Here is a 22,192-nt window from a genome sequence, read left to right as displayed (position 1 = left end):
TTTTTTTTTTAAAGATTTTATTTATTTATTTTTCCCCCCAAAGCCCCAGTAGATAGTTGTATGTCATAGCTGCACATCCTTCCAGTTGCTGTATGTGGGACGCGGCCCCAGCATGGCCGGAGAAGCGGTGGGCGCCGGGGATCCGAACCCGGGCTGCCAGCAGCGGAGCGCGTGCACTTAACCGCTAAGCCATGGGGCCGGCCCAAGTCATCATTCTTAATTCTCATAATAGTCACGAAAAGTAGGTGTTACAATCGAGGCTGAGAGATTTTAAGTAACCTGCCCAACATCATACAGAACCTGATGTGAATGAACCCAGATTTGACTCCAGAGCCTGTGTTTGTTCCTCTTAGCCTGGCTGTGTCGTTAGTAGTTAATTCCTCTTCACCCTTCAAAACTAAGCTCAAGATATCTATTCCCGGAAGACTTCTTGGACCTCATCTCTCCATCCTGGTTAGATGTCCCTCCTCTGTGTTCCCTTAATTTCCCATGTATGCTGTTTTTTATATTTGTCTTTGTATCCCTGGGCACCCTGCGTAGTTTTGGGCGCAGAGTAGCTAGTCAATAAATTGCAGAAAGAGGGAGAACATGAGGGAGAGGGAAAAAAGGAAGAAAGGAGAGAGAGGATCAGAAAAAAATATATATTGCTGCCTTATTTTATTAAATATGAAAGAAGTAGAATTGAGAGGTAGGGGAGAAAAGTGGTTAAGCATATGGCCTTCTAGATCCAAACAGACCAGCTTTGCCATTTACTAGGTGTGCAACTTAGGGCACAGTTTCAATGCCTGGGCTTCAGTTTCTTCGTCTATAAAGTAGGGATATGAATAGTACCTACCTTAAAGAATGTTGTAAAAACTAAATGAGTTATTATATATAAAGTGCTTAGAACAGTTCCTGGGATATGGTAAGCAAGTGCTCAATAAATATTGGCATTATTATTTCTGTTAAATAAGGGGAAAAACTTAACATTATTATAAAGTGAAAAAAATACATAATACTATTCTATACACATAGAGCCTCCTCCTTTTGCCAGCTCTACTCGTTGACCAATGCCAGAGTCATTCCAAGGCATTCATTCTTTATGAATAAAGAGAATTATAGCCATAGAATGTACAATATGATATCCTTATTTTTCCACTTCTATGGCAGCAGAATTAAGCACTCCATCTCTACTCAGAGCATTTGGAAATATTGATATTAAAATTATCACACTAAGTTATATTCTAAATTTGGCTTTACTTGTCTATCACCCTCAATTAGACTGAGTTCCTTGAAGGAAAGGACTCCTGTTTGACTCCTCTCTGTGTCTCCAATTCTTAGGAAAAGGGCTGGCAGGAAATAAATGCTCAATAAATGTTTGCTGAGTGAATATCGTAGAAAAGATGTGTACATGTGAACAGTAAAATAAAGAATATGATGTGATGTTTACCGTACAAGAAGCTCAAGTCAAGTGTGATTATAGCTCAGAAAGGACAGATCACTTCTAGGTAGGAAAAGGTAGTAGAATAGAATGGTTAAATCTGTGAACTTTAGAGTCAGACAGCCTTGGTTTTGAGCCCTAACTCCGGCTCTTAGGAGCTTATGTGACCTTGTGACGTAACCTAACCTCTTTAAACCATAATTTCCTTATCAGTGAATTGGGATGATATTAGTTGGAAGAACTAAATGAGATAATGTATGTAAAATGTCAGGTACCTATTATGTATTTGTAGAGTGCCTGACGTCTCATCATCATCATCATCATCATCATCATCATCACCATCACCACCATCATCATCATTATGATCATCATCCTCATCATCAAAGGCTTTGAGACACTCACTGTCTAGATGGGCAGACAAAAGGGAAGAGTACTGAACAGCCAGGAGGTGTGAATAAAGGTACTGTGGGTTTTAGAAAGAGTCAAGGCCAAACAGGGAGGACAAGTGGCACTATTTAATTGGAACTTTGGGTATTTGCAGGAAAGTAAATGGGAGAGAAGACTGGGAAGTTGGCTTTAAATGCCAGGCTGAGAAATTTAGTCTTTATTCTGCAAATAATACTAGGACTTTACAGGATTCTAAACAGGATAGTGACCGGTTCAGAGCCAGCTACAGGGGGAATGTTCTGGCTGTTTGTACAGGACGGTCTGGGGAGGGTGAGAGGAGATGGAAACAGATAAACCACTTAGGAAGCTTTTCCAATACTTCCAATGAGACGTTAAGGTCTCTTTCTGGGATGGTGGTACGGGAAAGGAAAAGAGGAATCACCAAGTGGGACACTGGGGAGAATGAACTGATAGAACTATGTCCAACGGGATGTGAGAAGCAAAGAGAGAAGGCGGAGTCCAAGACAACCCTGAAGGTGTAGAACTGGATGACCAGGAGCATGATGCCACTATTCTAGCAGAAAAAAAGCACAGAGGACACTGGCTTTAGGTGGCAGATATATTTGCTTTTTGCTATGCTAAGTTTGAGGTGCAGTGGGATATTCAAGTGGATTCATTCATCAATGAATGATATCCAAGAGACACTTGAAAATGTGATCTTAGAACTCAGACAGATATGTATTTAGAAGATATCTGCACATAGGTAATAGCTAAAGGTATACTGTGGGACAGATTGTCTAAGAAGGGTGGGAGTATAAAGAGAAAAGGATCAGGGAGCCATCCTTGGGAAATACCTCCCACATCTGGAGGAGTGAGAGAGAAGCCTGTGAAGGAGGATGAGGAGGAGGGAGAGAGGTGAAGAACACACCACCACAGAAGCCAAGAACAGAGCCACAGAAGTGCTCAGAGGAATCATGCGCTACAGCGAGGTCAGAGAGAGAGAGCTGAGAGGGGACTACTGGACGTGGCCACTAGGAAATCATTGATGACTTACGAGAGGACAATATGTGGAAGAGAAAACTCCATTACAGATGCGAAGGAAGGAAGAAGTGGTGTGGGAGAAGAAGAGGTAGACTGAGAGCACATTGTTAGCTCAGGAAGTTCAGGAATGAAAGGAGAGATATGATGGTGGCTCAAGGTGGGAAAAGAATTGTTCTTCCCCAGATAAATGACCACTCACCAAGGTTTATCCAGAGACGCTTCTCTGTCTATACACTAAGAAATAGAAAGCAATATTGGTGGAGGAGGCCAGAGGAGGGAGTTTGCAACAAACTAGATTGCAAGTCAGGGTATAGCCATTCTGAAGTCATAGACCATGTTATCTGTATGTGTACAGCAGCGTCTGTTTAGCAGAGACAGAACTCATTTATCATGCATCAACAGACTGTGAGAGAGGGAAACCAGAAACTCTCCTTCCCCACTTAGGAAAAGAAAGCTTGATCCACTCTCTGGAAAGAATTTAAAAGCATTTAGGGCCGGCCCCGTGGCTTAGCAGTTAAGTGCGCGCGCTCCGCTGCTGGCGGCCGGGAGTTCGGATCCCGGGCATGCACCGCCGCACCCCTTCTCCGGCCATGCTGAGGCCGCGTCCCACATACAGCAACTAGAGGGATGTGCACCTATGACATACAACTATCTACTGGGGCTTTGGGGGAAAAAAAAATAAATAAAATCTTAAAAAAAAAATAAAATAAATAAAAGCATTTAAAAAGTATTTTAGCAAGGAAGGAATGCTAAGAAAAATAAGCGTACACTATCTTTCCTTCCTTGACTTTTCCACCCAAATGCACTCTAGGAAAATGCACAGGTGCATCGTTAGCTGCATCGTTAGAATACTCTAATAATACCGTTAACACCACTCACGTTTATGGCACTTCAATCTGCTCAGTGCTTTTCATTGTATAAGAAGCTCTCACGATCTCTTTTATCCTCATAGAACCCCTGTGAGGTATTACTTTTTCTGCCTTTTACAAGGGAAGAAACTGAGGATCAGAAAGAATTGAGCAATTTCCCCCAAATTACACAGCCAGGAAATGGTAGAGTCCCACATGCTTTGCTCTTTTTAGTCCACGTTTTCAAAAACCATTCACACGGTCTTCACAGTGGAATGACAAACCAAAGGCAAGCAGGACTGTTCTCCCTCCTTTCAGGGCTCTATAATTACATCAATATAGCCTAAAACTACATTAGCTTGGGGGCACTTTTATCAGATCATGTTTTTGACTAAACAGTACCCAATGCTCCCTTCTGACCCCCATCATAAGGAGAGCCCTAGGGCAGAAGTGTGGGGCAATGTGTTTCCTTCCCTCCCACATCTGCCCGGTTCAGTCAGGCCTCTGAAACGCATGAACAAGGCCTCAACACGGAAACTTGCTCCTGATGGGTCAGGAGGCTGGAAAGCAATTCTCTCCCTCCGTGTCTAGTTTGGTCTAGTAGGAAGAAGGCCTGACTTGGAGACTGAAGGCTCAGGTTCCAGGCTCAAACTACCCGCTCTGTGACCTTAGTTACATCACCATACACTCCGAGCACCCAGTGTCTTGATCTGAAAAAGAGGATAATAATAGCTATTTTATAAATTTGCTGTAAGGATCCAGCGAAACACTTGTGAAAGTAGAGCCCTATGCTGGGTTTAATTTGCTGCTGTAGCTGTCTTGAAATTCTGAATAATTTTTGAAGGAGGAGCTCTGCGTCTTCATTTTGCACTGGGCCCTGCAAATTATGCAGCTGGTCTTGCCTGTATGCCCTTGGCTAAGTCACCTAAACTTCCTGGGCTCCACAGTCTATAATTAATTGAATTGAATTAATCAATTGGATTGAATTGTTAGGAAATAACTTGTTAGGACATTTGTCAATCCTTTTTCTTCTTTACCCATTAGCAAAATATGACACAGTTGATTACTCCCTCCACCTTGAAACAATTTTTCCACTTGGCTTGCAGGACACCACCCTTTTCTGGTTTTCTTCTGCCTCACTGGCGGCTCCTTTGCTCTTTTCCCCCTAATCTATTAGTGTCCAAAACTAAACTGATCATCTCCTGCAAGCCTGCTCTTCCCAGTCTTCCCCATCTGTTAACGGGAACTCCATCCTTCCAATTGCTCAGACCACAACCCTGTCGTGGTCTTGGGCTCTTTATCTCTCGCTCCCTATCCAGTGTGTAAACTCTTCCGGGATCTGACTTCTTCACCACTGCCATCACAGTCTAAGCCTTACTTGTCTCTCACCTGGATTACTGCAAGATCCTTCTAACTGGTCCCTGCTTCTACACCACCCCCCTGCCTCGTCCCCAATGGTCTATTCTCCACACAGTAGTCAGAATAATCCTTTAAAAATATAAGTCAGATTATAACCCTCCTCTGTTCAAAACCACCCCATGACCATCCATCTCCATCAGAGCAGAAATCCCTCCAAGGGGCAACAGGCAACCTCTCCGAACAACCTCCTGCCACGCCCTCTCCTCAGGCCATTCGCTGGTGCCCCTCTGCCTGAAATGCTCTCCCAGATATCAGCCTGCTGCCCCTCACCTCCTTCAGTTCTGCTCAACGTCACGCTTCCCTGACCACCCCATTTAGAATAGCAACGACCATCAACTTTCTCCTCCATTCCCTGGTCTATCGTTCCCTGCTCAGTTTTCTCCAAGCACTCATCACCATCTGATACCTTCCATATTTTATTTATTCACTTATTGTTTCTCTCTCCCCATGAGAATGCAGGATCCATAGGGCAGGGACTTTTGTCTTTTAACTGCTATATCTCCAGCCCATAGGACAGTGCCAGTGAATGACAGTAAAGAGTTCTGGAACAGAGGATGGTATTCCTATTATTAAGTCGCAGCCGCATCACCTCCTCTGAGCATAGACAGTACTTTCCCAGGCTATGTCCGTAAGCTGGCCCTGCACACAGGAGTGAGGGCATTCATGGGGAAACTGCTGTGGGCCAAGCCTCCTGTCAGACTATGCTGTGGAGACAGAAAGGCGACTCCAGAGTGGTAACCACCCCCTAAGAGTTTGTGGCCTAGAGGGAGGTTTCATGTCTATATGCAAATAACTATAGAACAAGGCAGCATTTGTTAAAAATACCCAGCCTTTAATGCCTAACATCTCACATTCTGCTAATGACTCTAGAGTTTTCTACAGAGAGAAGGGACAATGCACTCCGGCTTGTGAACTTACTTTGTGGCTACCATTTCTGTCCCAGACAAGTTCCTGCTCCAGCCTGCTTATCACCCCAGAGACACCTTGCCTGACTTCCAATCTAGTTTGCTCCACAGTCCCGCCACTGGCCCACTCCACCCAATATTGCCCCCTAATTGACTGTTAACTTGAGACCCCACCCTCTTAATTGTCCCTCCACAATCTGCTCCTAGATGCAGGGAACATGAGGCAGGGGTGGAATCAATTTAGGAAGGTTGCAACAGGATATAAAGAATCTAAATATTTCCTTACAATAAAGATGTGTATACCTCTCTCGATAAGCCTACAGTACAAAGAACTCAGGAACTACATCTGTCCATCTTTGTGATCTGACAGCCCTGCTCAGTGCGTGGCACAGAGTGGGCATGCAGTAAGGTTTGCTGAATCATTGAACTGGGTATTATAAGCTCTGAGTAAGGATAATCCTATTTAAGAAATACTTCTGCATCTTCTGTAAGGTGCCCCACAGGTATTCCATAAGGTTGTTTTATTGAGCTATTACAAGAAACAACCTAACTAGTAACAATTAAAACATCTCAAATAAAGGGACCAATATTTAAAATGCCAGTTTAAATGCTAAAATACTCTTTTATAATTTTCAAAGTTACTTTAATTTGTATTTGATTTTTTAAAACCCTATATCTGAATATTCAAAAATTATCAAGAGATAAATGACAAAGCATGCCTTCCATTCCCTACAGGACTCCTTTGAATAGGGATGCCCTGAAGTTATCTGAATTTTTAGATAGAGACACTTACGAGAAAGGCTGAGGAACTGAGAAACTTAAAGCTAAATCATTAGGATCTGGTAATTTAAAACCACGTTAAGTTTTGGTGGTGGGTACTTGGGTGTTTGTTATGTAATTCTCAATACTTTTCAGTGTGTTTGAAAAACTTCCACCTCTCATACATTCACACCACACATACGTTTTCATACCCAGGCAAGATCAAGCATAAAAACATGACCCATCTTATAATCAGTCAGAGGAGTTGTTGGCAATTAGTAAGGAAATTTGGGGCAGGTAAATCCTTCTCCTTCTTGGTTCTCAGTTTCTCTGTATATAAAATAGGGGGAAGGACTAGATGGTTTTGGCGGCCCTTCCATTTCTAATGCCTTAAAAGTCTATGGAAGTAGGGGACGCCCATACACATTACAAAGGTTTTCTCTTTATAAAGGATTCCTTTCAGATTTTCTCTGAGTTTCTTTAGTGCATTTAAACTATGACTTGGTTTACTAAAATCTGCTTACTGTATTTTTATTACTAATAAAATCAGCTGGGCCAGCCTGGTGGCGTAGTGGTTAAGTTTGTGAGTTCTGCTTCTGCGGCCCAGGGTTCCCAGGTTCGGATCCCAGGTGCAGACCTACACACCGCTTAGCAAGCCGTGCTGTGGCAGACGTCCCACACATAAAATAGAGGAAGATGGGCACGGATGTTAGCCCAGGGCCAATCTTCCTCAGCAAAAAGAGGAGGATTGGCAACAGATGTTAGCTCAGGGCTAATCTTCCTCAAAATAAATAAATAAATAAAAACATAAAAAAAAATCAGCTAACACTTATTAATCAAGTTCAATATGCCAGGCACATATTAAATGCCCTATATGGATTGATTTGATTGTCCCAATAACCCCATGAGGGGACATGATATTGTCCCCATGTTGCAGATGGGTAAACTGGCTCCAAGTCTATCTAACTTGCCTAAGGCCACTGAATCAGGGAATGTGGCAACACTGGAATTCAAACTCTCTTCAATTCAGTCTGTGACTCCAGACCACGTTGTCAACCCCGCATCTCCCAGACTAGCTGCCTGTATCAGGGGTGTCAGAGTTCCTTCCTTAGTTGAACAACCGTGGTGGTCTGTGCCTTCTTGCCTTCACAAATGGGGTGACTGCTCAGAGATGGGGTGATTCCTTTGGTTTCAACTTAATTTGTGTAACATAACATGGTGATATTTTCATTAAGAGATGCTTTTTGCCCTTCCTTGGATTAGTAACGGTGCATTTCACTAGTTATCTTGAGTCACTTGTGAATGATCAGGTGAGCAGAAAAGGGTTCAAATTTGCTTTGAATTCCCAATTTGGTTCTTTGTGTCTATTATCTAAGTCTGAAAGCATACGCAGCAAGACTTCACATTATTTGCAACAGATTAAGGTGAAAAAATGCTATATGCAGGGAAATAATATAAGATTAATTTCACATCTTTGTAAATTTCACATTCATTATTTTCACTTTGACGAGAACTGTGTGAGGTGGGCAAGACAGGAATAATTTACCCACTTTGCAAATGAAGAAAGAGTCACAGAAAGGGGAGGAGACTTGTTCTAGGAGCTGGTTAGGTCCCAGACTCAGTGTCCTTTCTATACCATGCCACCTCTGTATGTAAAAAGGAACATGGGACTCAGGCACTTCTGAGCAGACATAACCAAATGACTGCTGTATGGAGACTGTGCTTTACCAGGTTGTGGCTGTGGGGCTCCCTGTATAACTAGCAACTGTGCTAGAGGATGAGGACATAGCACCAGCCATGCCCCATACTCACACCTGTGCAGTGTGATAAAGAAAGTAGAAGTAGCCAGCAGCTGTGGTCCAACCTGATAAAACTTTTAGGCGGGAAGTTAAGTAACAAGTGAGCTTGTGTGTGTCTGTGTTTAACTGTTAGCTGCTTTTGATATTTTAAAAAAGGCTGCTTGTGGAAGTCAGACCAAATAGCAAGAAGGTTTTGCAGCACGATGGATGTGGGAAGGGACCAATCTCGCTTGATGCTCCATCAGACACCTGATCCTCATCAAGAAGGGAACCGTGTTCCAGGTAATGAAGGAGCTCTTAAGAGGTCTCTAGTGGCCTAAGAGGTCTTAGTCACTGTTGGGAAGAACTGGGGCTATGATTGTTTTCCTCTTTTTTATGGATCTGGCCAAAGAAAGGACATAATTGAGTATGTTCATATGACCTTAGATGGGAAGAATTGGGGCTGTATAACTTCCTGATGTGGCTTTAGAGCATTCAGATTCTAAAAATTGAGAGAAACACAGGAAATAATAAATTATTAATAATATATTTAGGGCCGGCCCCGTGGCTTAGCGGTTAAGTGCGCGTGCTCTGCTGCTGGCGGCCCGGGTTCGGATCCCGGGCACGCACCAACGCACCGCTTCTCTGGCCATGCTGAGGCCGCGTCCCACATACAGCAACTGGAAGGATGTGCAGCTATGACAGAGAAGTATCTACTGGGGCTTTGGGGGAAAAATAAATAAATAAAATCTTAAAAAAAAAATAATAATATATTTAAATAAAAGATCACAAAAATGCCCAATACTGGATGGTTGTGGTAAAACAAGTACACTCACATACTTCTATGCCATTTGGTGTAATTTTTGGAAAGAGATCTGGCAATAGGTAGTAAGAACTGTAATAGTGCTCATTCTTCTGACTCCCTAATCTTAGTCTTTGGATTTATCCTAAAGCAGCATTTCTCAAAATGTTTTGCGGAACTTAGTCCTTCAGACAGTATTTTTAAATTTTTTGTGCCATGGATCTCTTTGGCATTCTGATGAACCTATAGAACCCTTCTTAGAATAAATATTTTAAATACATAAAATTAAAGAAAAAGGATTACAAAGGAAATAGTTATATTAAGATACAGTTATCAAAATGAAAAGTTGTGATATAGTAATATAGATGCTTATTTATAGATGCATTAAATAACAACATCCAGTGGTAGGTTTAATAACCATTGTATCAAATCAAATACATCATCTCAAATAAATATTTTAAGGTGTCTGCAACAACTGTAATGTGATATGAAAAAATCTGTAATTTCTTTTGGTGACAAAGTCACACACTGCCAAAACTACTGTGGTTTGTTACCTACCTTCATAATTGAAGGAAATGGTAACTTTAATTAGAGATTTGTAAAAATAAGGTATAATTTTTCCCCATCTGAGTTCACCTTTAAGAACCTCTGTCCTAAGAACAAAAGGTGCCGTGGTCCAAGGCGCATGCTCTATCTTTGGTGGTGGTGGTGGGGTGGGTGCCAGTGCAAATTTGCAATCACTCCACGGGCTCTAAGAAGTTCTACATCAAAGACCCATTAACTTTTCACAAACTTGGATGGCAACAGAACCTTTTCTGATAATACCTTTAATATTCCAAAGAACTTGGAGAAACACCACCTTTAAGGAAAAAATCCAAAAGAACAAAAAGCTGTATGCATGAATATGCTTATTATAGTTTGATCTACAATGGCAGAAAGTCACTGGCAACAACCTAAATGCTCAAAACAGGTGGAATGACTGGTAAATGAGAAGACAGCAACTTGATTAAGTATCATGTAGTTGTTAAAGTTATAATTATGAGGACTGTATCAGGGAAAATATTTCTGATATAATGTTAGGTTAATAAATGATCAAATTGTGGTATGATATCATTACAACTTTGAGTAATATAGGGACTAGATGTGTACGAGGAATAAAATGAAAACAGGTTATAATGTTAAGGGTGGCAGAATATGGCTGATTTTTTCCTTCTATTTTATGTTTGTACAATATGTAAAAATTATTTTGAAGAAATCAATAGGTTGGTGGCACACTTACATACAAACACTGACATTTTCATTTAAAAATGTTTACTGAATGTTTGCTCCCAAGCATTCTTTGGAGGGACAAAGATAAGTAAGATATAGTCCTTGGCCTCAAAAAGCTAGGAGAAAAACTCAGACAACAGCATAGGGATTCTACCACTTGGCTATAGGACTCTTGCTGATAAATGCCACAATTCATCACTATCTTTCTTCTATAACTTGCATTTTGATCCTACAGAAGTCATTGGAACTTGGAGTTTGCGAAACAGAGAGGAACTCAGAAAAAGAAAAGCTGAAGTTCAAGAAAAGGAAACTTCACAATGGCAATTTGGGTATGGTATCCTTGCAAGGGAAAAGGAACTGATGTTTATTGACCGTATGCTACGTGTCAGGCAGTGCTGAGCACTTTTACATACTGTATTTTCTCTTTCCAACAATCCCGTAATTCAGGAGCTGTTATCCTTATTTTATAAAAAAAGGAAACCAAGTGTCCGATGGATTAAATCTCTTGCCTAAAGTCACACAGCTAGTAAAGTGGTGGGAACAGAATTTTATCCCTGGTCTCCTTTAATTAAAGTACCAGGCAACTGAATTATATTGTAGAGAGGCCTGGTGTTAACCACACTGGTAACACAAGCATAGAGCATCTTGTTGTTGAGAGCAGGAGACACCATTGAGGAAACACTCGAGCTTGTTCTCCAATCTTTCCTTTAGTAAAATCCTTATCAAATGAGTGTGATTAACTCTCCATGGAGTAAAGCAAAACACTGTCTGTAAATGAGCATGAGAAGAGTTTGGGAGTTCCTGAATTTCCAATCAAAATTACCTCTATGTCATCTCAGGGAGGGAGTACAAGAACTTGACTGTAAATCAGGCAGCATCTCATTGCCTCCAGTTAGCATATGACTACAACAGAGGTATCGCTTGCTTGGAGATAGAAAAGGGGAGCCCAAAGTGCAGCATCCATCTAAGCCAGGATTTCTCAACCTCGGCCCCACTGATGCTGTGGGCAGGACAATTCTTTGTGTGGGAGGCTGTCCTGTGCATTCAGCATGTTCAGCAGCATCTCTGGCCTCTAGAAACCAATAGCACTCCCCCTCCCCAGTTGTGACAACCAAAAATTTCTCCAGACATTGTCAAATGTCTCCTGGGGTGGGGGGGGAGGAGGGAAATCGCCCCCAGTTGAGAACCACTCATCTAAGCACTCTTCTTAAGAAACGGCATCTATCCCCGCTATGGACTGAGTAGTGTCTGTTCTGCGACAACACAAATGAGCTCATATATGATTGGTAAATAGGAGAACGATGTCAGTGTAATGTGGAAGTTGTGTTGATTCACGGTTTTTTCTAGTCAAAGGAGCCAGAATAGTGGGAATAGAATTAAAACTTTCAGCAGGAAAGGAAAAAGCCTTCAGCTTGGCTGCTGCATAGGCAGGATCCTTTTCAGCCTGTATCCAGGGCTCATTCCCCAGAGAAGGACACCACCAGCCTTGCACAGCTCGCCACAGGTGGTAGGTTGTACTTCCTCAACTTAATGGCAGCCCCGCTGGCTCAGAGCACCACCCTTATTTGCATGATCTCAGCAGCTGCAAGCCAGCATTTACCACGCTGTTGCTTTTGTGCATTTTTACTATCCCCCGAGGCAGCCTCCAGCCGTATTCAGCTGTTTGTCTGGACTATCCAAATCATCTCCCCAGGTACCAAGTATTGTTTTTGTTAGTGTTAAAAAGTTGTATAGATTTTGAGTCGTTTGCCCCAACTCTATTTTTTCCTCATAAGCACTGTTACTTTTAGTGCATGATTTTTCAGAAAATGAGGTTTTTCAGGAATGTGTATACTATGTTAAAGCAGAAACTTCTGTACTTGGGTCCTGTGGCAGGTGACTCTGTTGAAGAGTATCCAATTAGCTTCCTAATTCCATACTCACCAAGCAACCTTCTGATCATTGCTTGGCTTTCCAAGTACCTGCTACAGAGGAAGGGTGCATTCTCTGCTCTGTGACTTTGCATTTCTCACTGTTCATTTAGAAATTGGTCTTTAGGTTTACATATCAGTCTCTTTCAGCTGGTTGATGAGCTCTGCCCCTAATAAATGGAGCTAGTCTCAGGTGTGCTGATAGAATTGGGTTTCTGTGCTTGCTGGCCTGGGGGGCCAAGGCTGAGGAGGTCACTGAAGTAGATGACACCTTGGTGAACCTCTTGGCAGCCGGCTGGCCTTGCTCTGGTGACACATTTCTGTACTATGGAGGGCTGTTCTCACTACAACATACCACATGGTGAAACCTTAGTAGTTACAGAGAGAAGCAGCAGAGGTAATGGGTAAGATCCTGGCTGTTAAAGCTAGAATGACTAGATTAGAAGCCCGGCTCCCCTACTTCCTAGCCATTTGAACCTGGATGTGTTTCTCCACCTCTCTGTGCCGCAGTTGTGTCATCTGCAAAATGGAGATAATAATAGTATCGACCTCATAAGCTGATGTGAAGATTATGTGAGATAACAGAAAATCAAATTACTTAAAACAGTGCCTGGCACATAGGAAGCACTTATAGCACTTTCTCATATATTATTCTTGTATATTAATACAAGAGTACTAATTTATATTTGGGTAATTCATTCCTGTAAGTTATTATATGCCATTCTTACAATAACCATATGAGGTTGGGCAGATACTTTTACTCCATTTTACCTGTGAAGAAACCAAGGCACAGAGAGGTTAAGTGACCTGCCCATGATCACATAGCTGATAAGTGACAGACTACAGATTAAATTGTAGGCCACATAGATATTTTTACATCTTTTGAAAAACTACCGGGAAGAGCATAGAACATTATATTACTCAGATTCCCTAGTATAGAGATCTACATAACAAACTATTTAGGATTTAATATCTAGGAAAAAATTAATTTTTCCTGAAGAATTCAGATATATCATCTTTTTTTAATCTGACAATAGGACTTTATAATTTATCTTGTTACCTTGGTTGCTTGGAGTTATACTTCAAAAGGCTGAGGTGCCATACCATCATTTTTAGATTACCTTTGCTTCTATATTATTTTTAATATTTATTTTTGACTGTCTTATTATGCATATTCCTTTCTATATTGACTTCAAACTGGTGTTGGTGAGGCAATCTTTAAAAAATTTTTAATTATGGAAATTTTCAAACATACACAAAAGTAAGACAGGGTATACATTTTTAAGTGTCCAAGGAAATACAAGCATTGCAAAAACATAAAAGACACTGGTTTTATCTCTAAAGAACATCTAGTTTACTAAAAGAAATAAGGTTTCTCCAGAAATAACTACAGTATAAGGCAGCCTATGTTCCTTGCCGTGAGCATGATCCTCATAATAAACCCTACAGGAACACTAAGCAGGTAGAGCGTTTCAGCCCTGTGGTCTGTAAGAGAAGGCTCCATGGAGCAGGTAGCATGGAACAGAATTTCAATAGGTTTAGAAAAATAATGAAATGCTTATTTATAGTACCTTTTTCTCCCCCCTGAGCCCATCTGTATTAGCCATCTGTATTTGGTTATATTTGCAGTACCTAACAATTTGTTATTGGCTGCAATTTCCATGCATTTCCTTTCATCTTTTAGATCTGTAATCTAGCTATTAATTTGGAGTAGGTATAATATAGCCACTCATGCCTTTCCACCAGAACTTCAAGAAATATTTTTGCAGCTTTTGACCCAGCTTACAGTATATCTCATTTGACATGTATTGTAGCTACTTAGCGTCCTTTACACAAGACACTGTATTAGATAAGCAAGCCGTATACATCATCCACCTGCAGGCTGCCCAGACAAGGAGCCGTGCCTGGACTGGGGATCTAGAAACACATGTATAATTTTACCCAGGGCATAGTGGGACTAACTCACACAGACTAACCCAAAGAGACTAATGTATAAACCAGAATGCCCATCTATTCATTTATAACATCAATTATATGTTTCCCATAACAAAACTTGAAGTATATGCTCTCAAACACACATACACTACACTCACCAAGAAGGTTCCTGGTGAGCAAGGCGTCAGAGATGAAAAGTCCCTGAGGGCCATCTCCTCTCCTAACAACTGAGAACATCTAGCACCGCTCCTTCCTCTTACAAACAAGAAGACTGGGGCCCAGAGATATTAAGTGACTTGTTCAAGGTTGTGCAGTGAGGCAGTGGGAGACCTGGGACTGTTATTATCAAGCATTTATTTGAATTCTATAGTCTCACTGCTGACACTAATTCTGATCTCTCCACAGAGAGAAAAAACACAAGCGACAGAGGACAGGAAAAGGAAAAGGAAATCAAAGAGGCAGAAAGAGACAACAAAAGACAGAACTGAAGGTGGAGCCTCGGCCACAATTAGAAAAGGAAATTATGGAGAAAACTCTGGCAACTGCAAAGAAAGAAACTGAACCACCTAGCAGTGTAACCAAAGCTCTCCGTCCGGTTGCCTCCCCCCAAAGAGTTGTACCTGAGACCCATTTTTCTGCAATAGGTCAAGAAAGCATTATACATCAGGAAAATTCTTCTGAGTACCAAGAAACAGCAGTACAAAACCACCCTTCTGAAATATGCCAAGATAGGGCTGAACCTGAGGACCTTTCTCCTAAAATGTGCCAAGAAATAGCTGTTCTTCAAGACCATCCCTCCAAAATGTACCATGATATGGCTGAACCTGAAGGCTTCTCTCCTAAAATGTGCCAAGAAATAGCTGTAGCCAAAGCCCTTCCTTCTAAAACGTCTGAAGACATAGCTGACCTGGAAGGATGCTCTCTTGAAGCATACCCCAAGCCAGATGCACCTAAAGACTACACTCTTGAAACATACCAAAAAAGAGCTGACCTTGAGGAATACAATTCTGAACCAGGTCAAGGAACAGCTGAGATGGAAAGCTTCTTTCCTAAAACACAAGAAATAGCTGTGCCTAAAGACCTTCCTACGAAAACATGCCAAGAAACAGTTGAACCCGAACACTTTTCTCATAAAAGATATAAAGAAATCACTGTACCTAAAGTCCCTTCTCGTAAAACAATCCAAGAAACACCTGCTTCACAAGAATATCCGCCTAAAATAGACCAAGAAACACTTGGGCCTGAAGACTGTTCACCTGAAATAGACAAAGAAACACTTGGGCCTGAAGACTATTCACCTGAAATATACCAAGAAACACCTGGGCCTGAAGACTATTTACCTCAAATATACCAAGAAACACCTGGGCCTGAAGACTATTCACCTCAAATATACCAAGAAACACCTGGGCCTGAAGACTATTCACCTGAAATAGACAAAGAAACACCTGGGCCTGAAGACTGTTCACCTGAAATATACCAAGAAACACCTGGGCCTGAAGACCTCTCTACTAAGACCTATAAAAATAAGGATGTGTCTAAAGAATGCTTTCCAGAACCATACCCAGAAACAGGTGGGCCCTCACGCCAGGATCCTGAAGCACACCAGGAAGATGCTAAGGATGTTTACCCTTTTCCTCGAGGTAGGGGTTGTTTACTGGGGACAGGTCAGTGACACTGCCACTTAATGGTGTTCCCCATTTATAGCTGGAGCACCAAATGGGTACATCCCACTCAGAGTGGTGATTTACAGCCTTCTTTGACGGTCGCAGGTTATCCCCAGTTATCTCAAGGGGTGTCATTAATGTTATTGGGTAGTTTTAAGTAAAAAATGTTTTTCAACCAATGTCTGTTTGGCACATTTCCAAAGAATTAAAAGAAAATAATTGAAAATATAAGTGTGTATAGTGGGTACTTGTACATACTATTCATTTTGGAAAGCTTTAGCCAGTGAGGAGAAATCAACCAAATATAGGATGAATTATGTGCAAAATATTTTAAAGGATGATTAAGTTTAGATAAATAAAGTTTTTCTCAAAAATTAAAATTTCCTGGCAAACTAAAGGTAAGTATATTCACCACACAAGGTACCAAAGGAGATAAAAGGTGTAAAATGTGATCCTGTTACAAGAGAATTCATTCTTCTAGGATTTATCAGGTTTACCAAAAACCCTGTTTCAATATTTGCTCCTGAAAAGCTTTCTCCTAAGCGTAGCTTTCTGAAAATAATATGAACTTTCTTCTATTTGACTCACCTCAGGGACATAACTGAGAACCTCGGTTCTTTTTGTACAATACTGCAGACAGTATAGGAAATGGGCTGAGTCTGTCAGACAGTTATCCCCAGAGAACTGTTTTCTAAAGAAATCCTTTTGGTAGCTTATTTGCTCTTTCTCCTAAAAGATGAGTGCAACAAGAACATGGGGTTAACTGGGTTCCAAGTAATACAGTTTTTGAGGAAAGACCTTATAAAAAAATGTATTGTAAAAAGCAGACATATGAAGTTCTACTTGTACTGACAGGAGCCCCCTGCTGGAGAAGCAACTCTAAGCAACACAGCGCCCCTATTCTAAGAGTATCATTCTAAACCCATCAAGGTTAATATAGGCAATTAATTAATGCTTATTTTGTTTTTGTTTTTGTCTTACCAAACACACAGAAATCTCTCCCTTTTTGCTGATTGTAAAATTTTCATAATAATAAGTTATAAATGTTCATTATAAGAAATTAAAGCAATATATAAGTGAATATAGAGTAAAAGTCCCCTATAATACCATCTCCTATCTCCGATCCCCAATGTTAAGGTTTTGTTTTGTTTTAACAAATGAGATAGTACAACACATTCTATTCTGTAATCTGCTTTTTTCCCACATACTATATATATCATGGCCATCGTAATGACATCTTTTGTAACAAGCGTATAGTATTATGTTATACGTACAATGATTTATTCAACCAATCCCTATACTGATGAACACTTAGGTTACTGCCAAGTTTTACCATTATAACTATGTTCAGTGAACATCATTGGAAGTAACACTTATTCAGCTAACATTTGTTTGGCACTTTCTATGTGCTAGACACTGTATTAAACATTTTGTGTGAATTGTTTTATTCAATGTTAAAAACCCTATTGGATAAATAATATTATCTTCATTTTATAGATAAGGAAATTGAGGCACTGGAAGCTTCAGTTTGTCTGATTATTTCCTTTGGATAAATCCCTAGAAGTTGAATTGCTGGGCCAAAGGGTGCCAGTATTTAAAGTTTGTATACATTCTGTCAGACTAGCTCCCAAAAATGTAGCAATTCACACAAACCAAGAATTATTATAAGTGTTCCCCACACCCCTGCCAACACTGCACATGATCACGTTTTAAAAATCTTTGCCTATCCCCTAGGTTAAAAAAAAAACTAATTGTTTTAAGTCCCACTATTTTGATGACTAATGCTACTAGGCATTTTTTTCATAATTATTATAAATTGGAAATTTTTCTTTTGATAGTTGCCTGTTTGAATCCTTGTTTCATTTTAAATTTGGGATAATTATCTTTTTTGATTGATTAAAAAATCTCTTTAAATAATAGTTATTAAGCCTTTACCTACATATAAGTTGTAAATATTTTTCCAGTTGTTTCAGGTTTAGCTTTGTTTACAGCGGTTTTTGTCATCTATATGACAAAATTTTAATTTTAGTTTTTGGTTATTCAAACCTGTCATGATTTTAATTTTTAGTTATTCAAACCTGTCAGTCTTTTCCTTTATGATTTCTGGTCTGTGTTCTGCTTAGAAAGGGCTTTATCATCTTAAGATTATAAGAACATTCTATTGTTTCTACAACATTTATAATATTTTAATATTTAAATCTTTAATACATCTGAAATTTGTTTTTGTGCAAGGTGTGAGGTCAAGTTGTTTTTTCCTCCAAAGGGGTGGTCACTTGTCCCAATACCATTTATTGAACCTATTTCCGTATTTGATTGTATTTTACAGAAATGAAAGAACCCAAAGCAGAAGAACCAGAGATACCAGCAATTCCAAATGCTCCTCAAGAGATTCGCCCAGAAAATAACGTCCATAGCTATGTTTTTTTTTAACAAGTGCTCAACCATCATTGTTGTCCAACAAAATACACATCTTAATATATATGTGTGATTTTCTCAAAATATTGTAAAAATATCTACAATATTCATTAATATTTTAACAGTGTTTTTTTCCCCATGTATAGACAATAGCTGAAAGAGAGAACTCACGTGTTTTTTCAGATTCTACCACAGACGATATCCTGCTAGTGTGTGTGTGCGTGTGTGTATGTGTAGTGGGGTGAGGATAATGGTGGGAAGAGACAAAATGGGAAAGGGGAATGCTGAATATTTGATTTTTTCTCCCTAAGAACAAACATTTCTTTGATTAATTCTTAAGAGCAGAAAAATTATTAAGTCTGAATACTTAAAATTTGGGGGAGTATATAGTTTTCTTGTAACCTTTGTTCAATTCTTAGTGTAACAATAGCATCAAAATTTTATTCAAGGTTAGCTGGATCTTTTAGTTAATTTTAACAATTCTTATCATTCTTGGACTCCTTCAAGGATATTTTGGAGTGATGAATGTAGTTGTGTATTTGAATTTTGCTTTTCTATTTTTACTTTTTAAATATTGTATTTGTGCAAAATGTACATTAAATCATTATTACATGCTTAACTGTGTGGATGGCATCATGGTAAACACTGTGAGGGTTAGAAGACCTATAACACCTTGCCTACCAGGAGTTTAATCCAGTCTCACCAGGGAATAAAACAGAAAACAAATAATTACCAAAGAAAATAGTAAATGGTAGTGCCATTTAAATAGTAGATACAATAGAGGGAATGCTCACTTTTTTGCTGGAATGACGTCAAAAAATTACACATGAGTGGAGCCTTGAAAGATGGAGAGGATTTGTATTACAGATGAGGATAGCAGCGTTATCTTATGTGACACAGAGGAGGGTGAATTCAAGGCATGTTCAAGAGAGCTGCATGCAAACTACAGTTAACGCAGGGTCCATGTGGAACAGCAGGCTAGTAGGCTAAAAATCTTTTATTATTAGAGTGTTCAGAATGTTGCATACCTAACTAAGAAGTATATCACTTACTTGTTAGGTAACAGGGAACTAATAAGACTTTTGAACAATGGAGGGGCAGTTTTAGTATTTTAAGGAATACTTACCTGGTGATAATGGTCAGGATTTACTGAAAATGACAAGAGACTGGGGGCAGGAGTAGGAATTATTCTGGGTGGGAAGATGTCTGAAAATCTCCCCTGGTATTTTTTCGGGGGGTGAGGGGGTTGTTTTCAGTTTTCCTTCTGTTATTACAGAGGACTCAAAGTAAAGGAGATTTCTGCAAATAAAAGTTTGGTTCAGCAAGGGCACAATTGTGCAAGCTCTCTATACAGGCGTTGTGCTAGGTACTAGGTTGCAGTGAAGAGCAAGACAGGATCCCAGTCTCTCAGGCATTCATGGTGTGGAACAGTGGTTCTCAACCCTCAGGGTATATTAGAACCACTGGGGAATATTTCAAAATTACAGATACCCAGATACCTCCCTGGAGATTCCTATTCGCCTGTCTAGGGTGACATCTAGACATAGGTATATTTATTTTTAAATTGTTTTTTGCTTTAAATAATTTTTTTTTTTTTGGTGAGGAAGATCGGCCCTGAGCTAACATCTGTGCCCATCCTCCTCTATTTTGTACATGGGACGCCACCAGAGCATGGCTTGATGAGCAGTGCATTGGTCTGCGCTGGGGATCCGAACCTGCAAACCCCGGGCCACGGAAGCGGAGTGTGCGAACTCAACCACTGCGCCACCAGGCTGGCCCCCTAAATAAATTTTTTTTGAGGAATAACTTCAGAATTATAGAAAAGTTGTAAAGATAGTACAGAAGTTGCCATATACCTCTCACCCAGTTTATCCTAATGTTAACATCTTATGTAACCATGGTCCATTTATCAAAACTTAAGAAATTAAGATTGTTATATTACCATTAACTAAAGTACAGATATTATTTGGATTTCATTAGTTTTTCTATTAATGTTCTTTTTCTGCTTCAGGATCTAATCTAGGACACAACATTGTATTTAGGGTATTTTAATTTTTTTTAAATTTTATTTATTTATGTTTTCCCCCAAAGCCCCAGTAGATAGTTGTATGTCGTAGTTGCACATCCTTCTAGTTGCTGTATGTGGGACGCAGCCTCAGTATGGCCGGAGAAGCGGTGCGTGGGTGCGCGCCCGGGATCCCAACACCAGGCTGCCAGCAGCGGAGCGTGTGCACTTAACCGCCAAGCCACGGGGCGGCCCATATTTAGGGTATTTTAAAAGCTCTCCAATGGCCGGCTGGTGGCGTAGTGGTTAAGTTTGCAAGTTCCGCTTCAGAGGCCCTGGGAGGTTCACCTGTTTGGATCCTGGGCGGGGACCTACACTCTGCCATGCTGAAGCAGTGTCCCATATAGAGCAACTGAAAGGATATACAACTATGACATACAACTATCTACTGGGCTTTGGGGAGGAAAAAAAGGGAAAAAAGGAGGAAGATTGGCAACAGATGTTAGCTCAGGGCCAATCTTCCTCAAAAAAAAAAAATATGGTGATTTCTGTCTAAGGAAAAAAAAAAAGCTCTCCAGATGATTCTAATGTGCAGCTAGGGTTGAGGACCACAGGTATAGTAAGAGGTTACAATGCTGTTTCCATCCTATCTGCCAACCCTGATCCACAAACATTAAATTTTTTCCCCTCAGGATACATTCATTGTACAATGATTACTCATACCTCATTATATTACTCAAGTAACATAATGAAGACAGCATATCTGTGATAGTCCCTTACATCTGGATGGCACTTCAGAATTTATACTTTCACATTCACTTGTTTTATTTGATCTGCACAGGAGTCTTTGAAATAGGCTGAGCAGTGATTATCATTCCCATTTTACAGACGAGGGAATAACCTCAGAGGGGCTGGGCACTCACCCAAAGTCACAGCTAACTTCCTCAGTGCTTTGTATGATGGTTCTCAATCTTTGGAAATCTTGTCTCAATTTCACCTGCCAGAGTAGGTCAAGATTAGAGAAAACAGAGTGAACTGAAATCTGAAGTTCTGATAGTGTTGCATTAAGATGAACCTTAAGAGATTCGCACATGTACAATGTACAAGGGCACAAAGGTGAAAGAGATGGGGAAGTAGATGGAATGAGGAATATAGCACATCAGATGAAGAGGATCTTCTCTTTCTACCTTTTAGGACCCTGTCTGCCTGCCTTCTTACCCCACTCCCTATATACACAAAATTTCTCGCTATTCTAATTCGAACACCTGTGCATCTAAGAATTTTCCAGTTTTCTTCTGGGCTTAGAACCTTGAGGTCATAGTCAGAATTAAATTTGCAAGAATCCTTCCAGCTCTACTTTGTGCTGCCCTCCTCTCATAGCGGGTACAACGGTTGTTCTGAAAAATCCATGAACCCTATGATATTAAGTCTAAAATGATATGTGAGAAGGTCCAAAGCTTTAATTGATTTACAAAGGGATCCTTCACGCAAATGAAAGATTAAGAATCATGATACTGAGAAGTGTTTCTCAAAGTGTAGGCTGATGACCACCTGTATTAGAATCAAGTAGGTTGTTTTTTAAGGCATATTCCTAGGTCCTACCTGGAGAGAAAGCGTTGTCTTACAAACTACAAA

The 22,192-nt window shown here is 40.2% G+C and overlaps 1 protein-coding gene across 1 annotated transcript in view; it reads left to right on the top strand.

Moving 5' to 3' along the window:
* HEMGN (hemogen) overlaps positions 1-19,005 on the top strand; it is a 43,814-nt gene extending 24,809 nt beyond the window's left edge. The window contains exons 2-4 of the mRNA XM_058524814.1: positions 12,211-12,321; positions 14,879-16,113; positions 18,464-19,005. Of these exons, the coding sequence (XP_058380797.1) occupies positions 12,211-12,321; positions 14,879-16,113; positions 18,464-18,567 (1,450 nt within the window). The 3' untranslated portion in view covers positions 18,568-19,005. The remainder of the gene's footprint in view (positions 1-12,210; positions 12,322-14,878; positions 16,114-18,463) is intronic.
* Positions 19,006-22,192: the final 3,187 nt, after the last annotated feature.

This window comes from Diceros bicornis, chromosome 28 (genome assembly GCF_020826845.1).
Source record: "Diceros bicornis minor isolate mBicDic1 chromosome 28, mDicBic1.mat.cur, whole genome shotgun sequence".
Taxonomy (NCBI): domain Eukaryota; kingdom Metazoa; phylum Chordata; class Mammalia; order Perissodactyla; family Rhinocerotidae; genus Diceros; species Diceros bicornis.
This window is presented reverse-complemented; position numbering and strand designations above follow the sequence as displayed.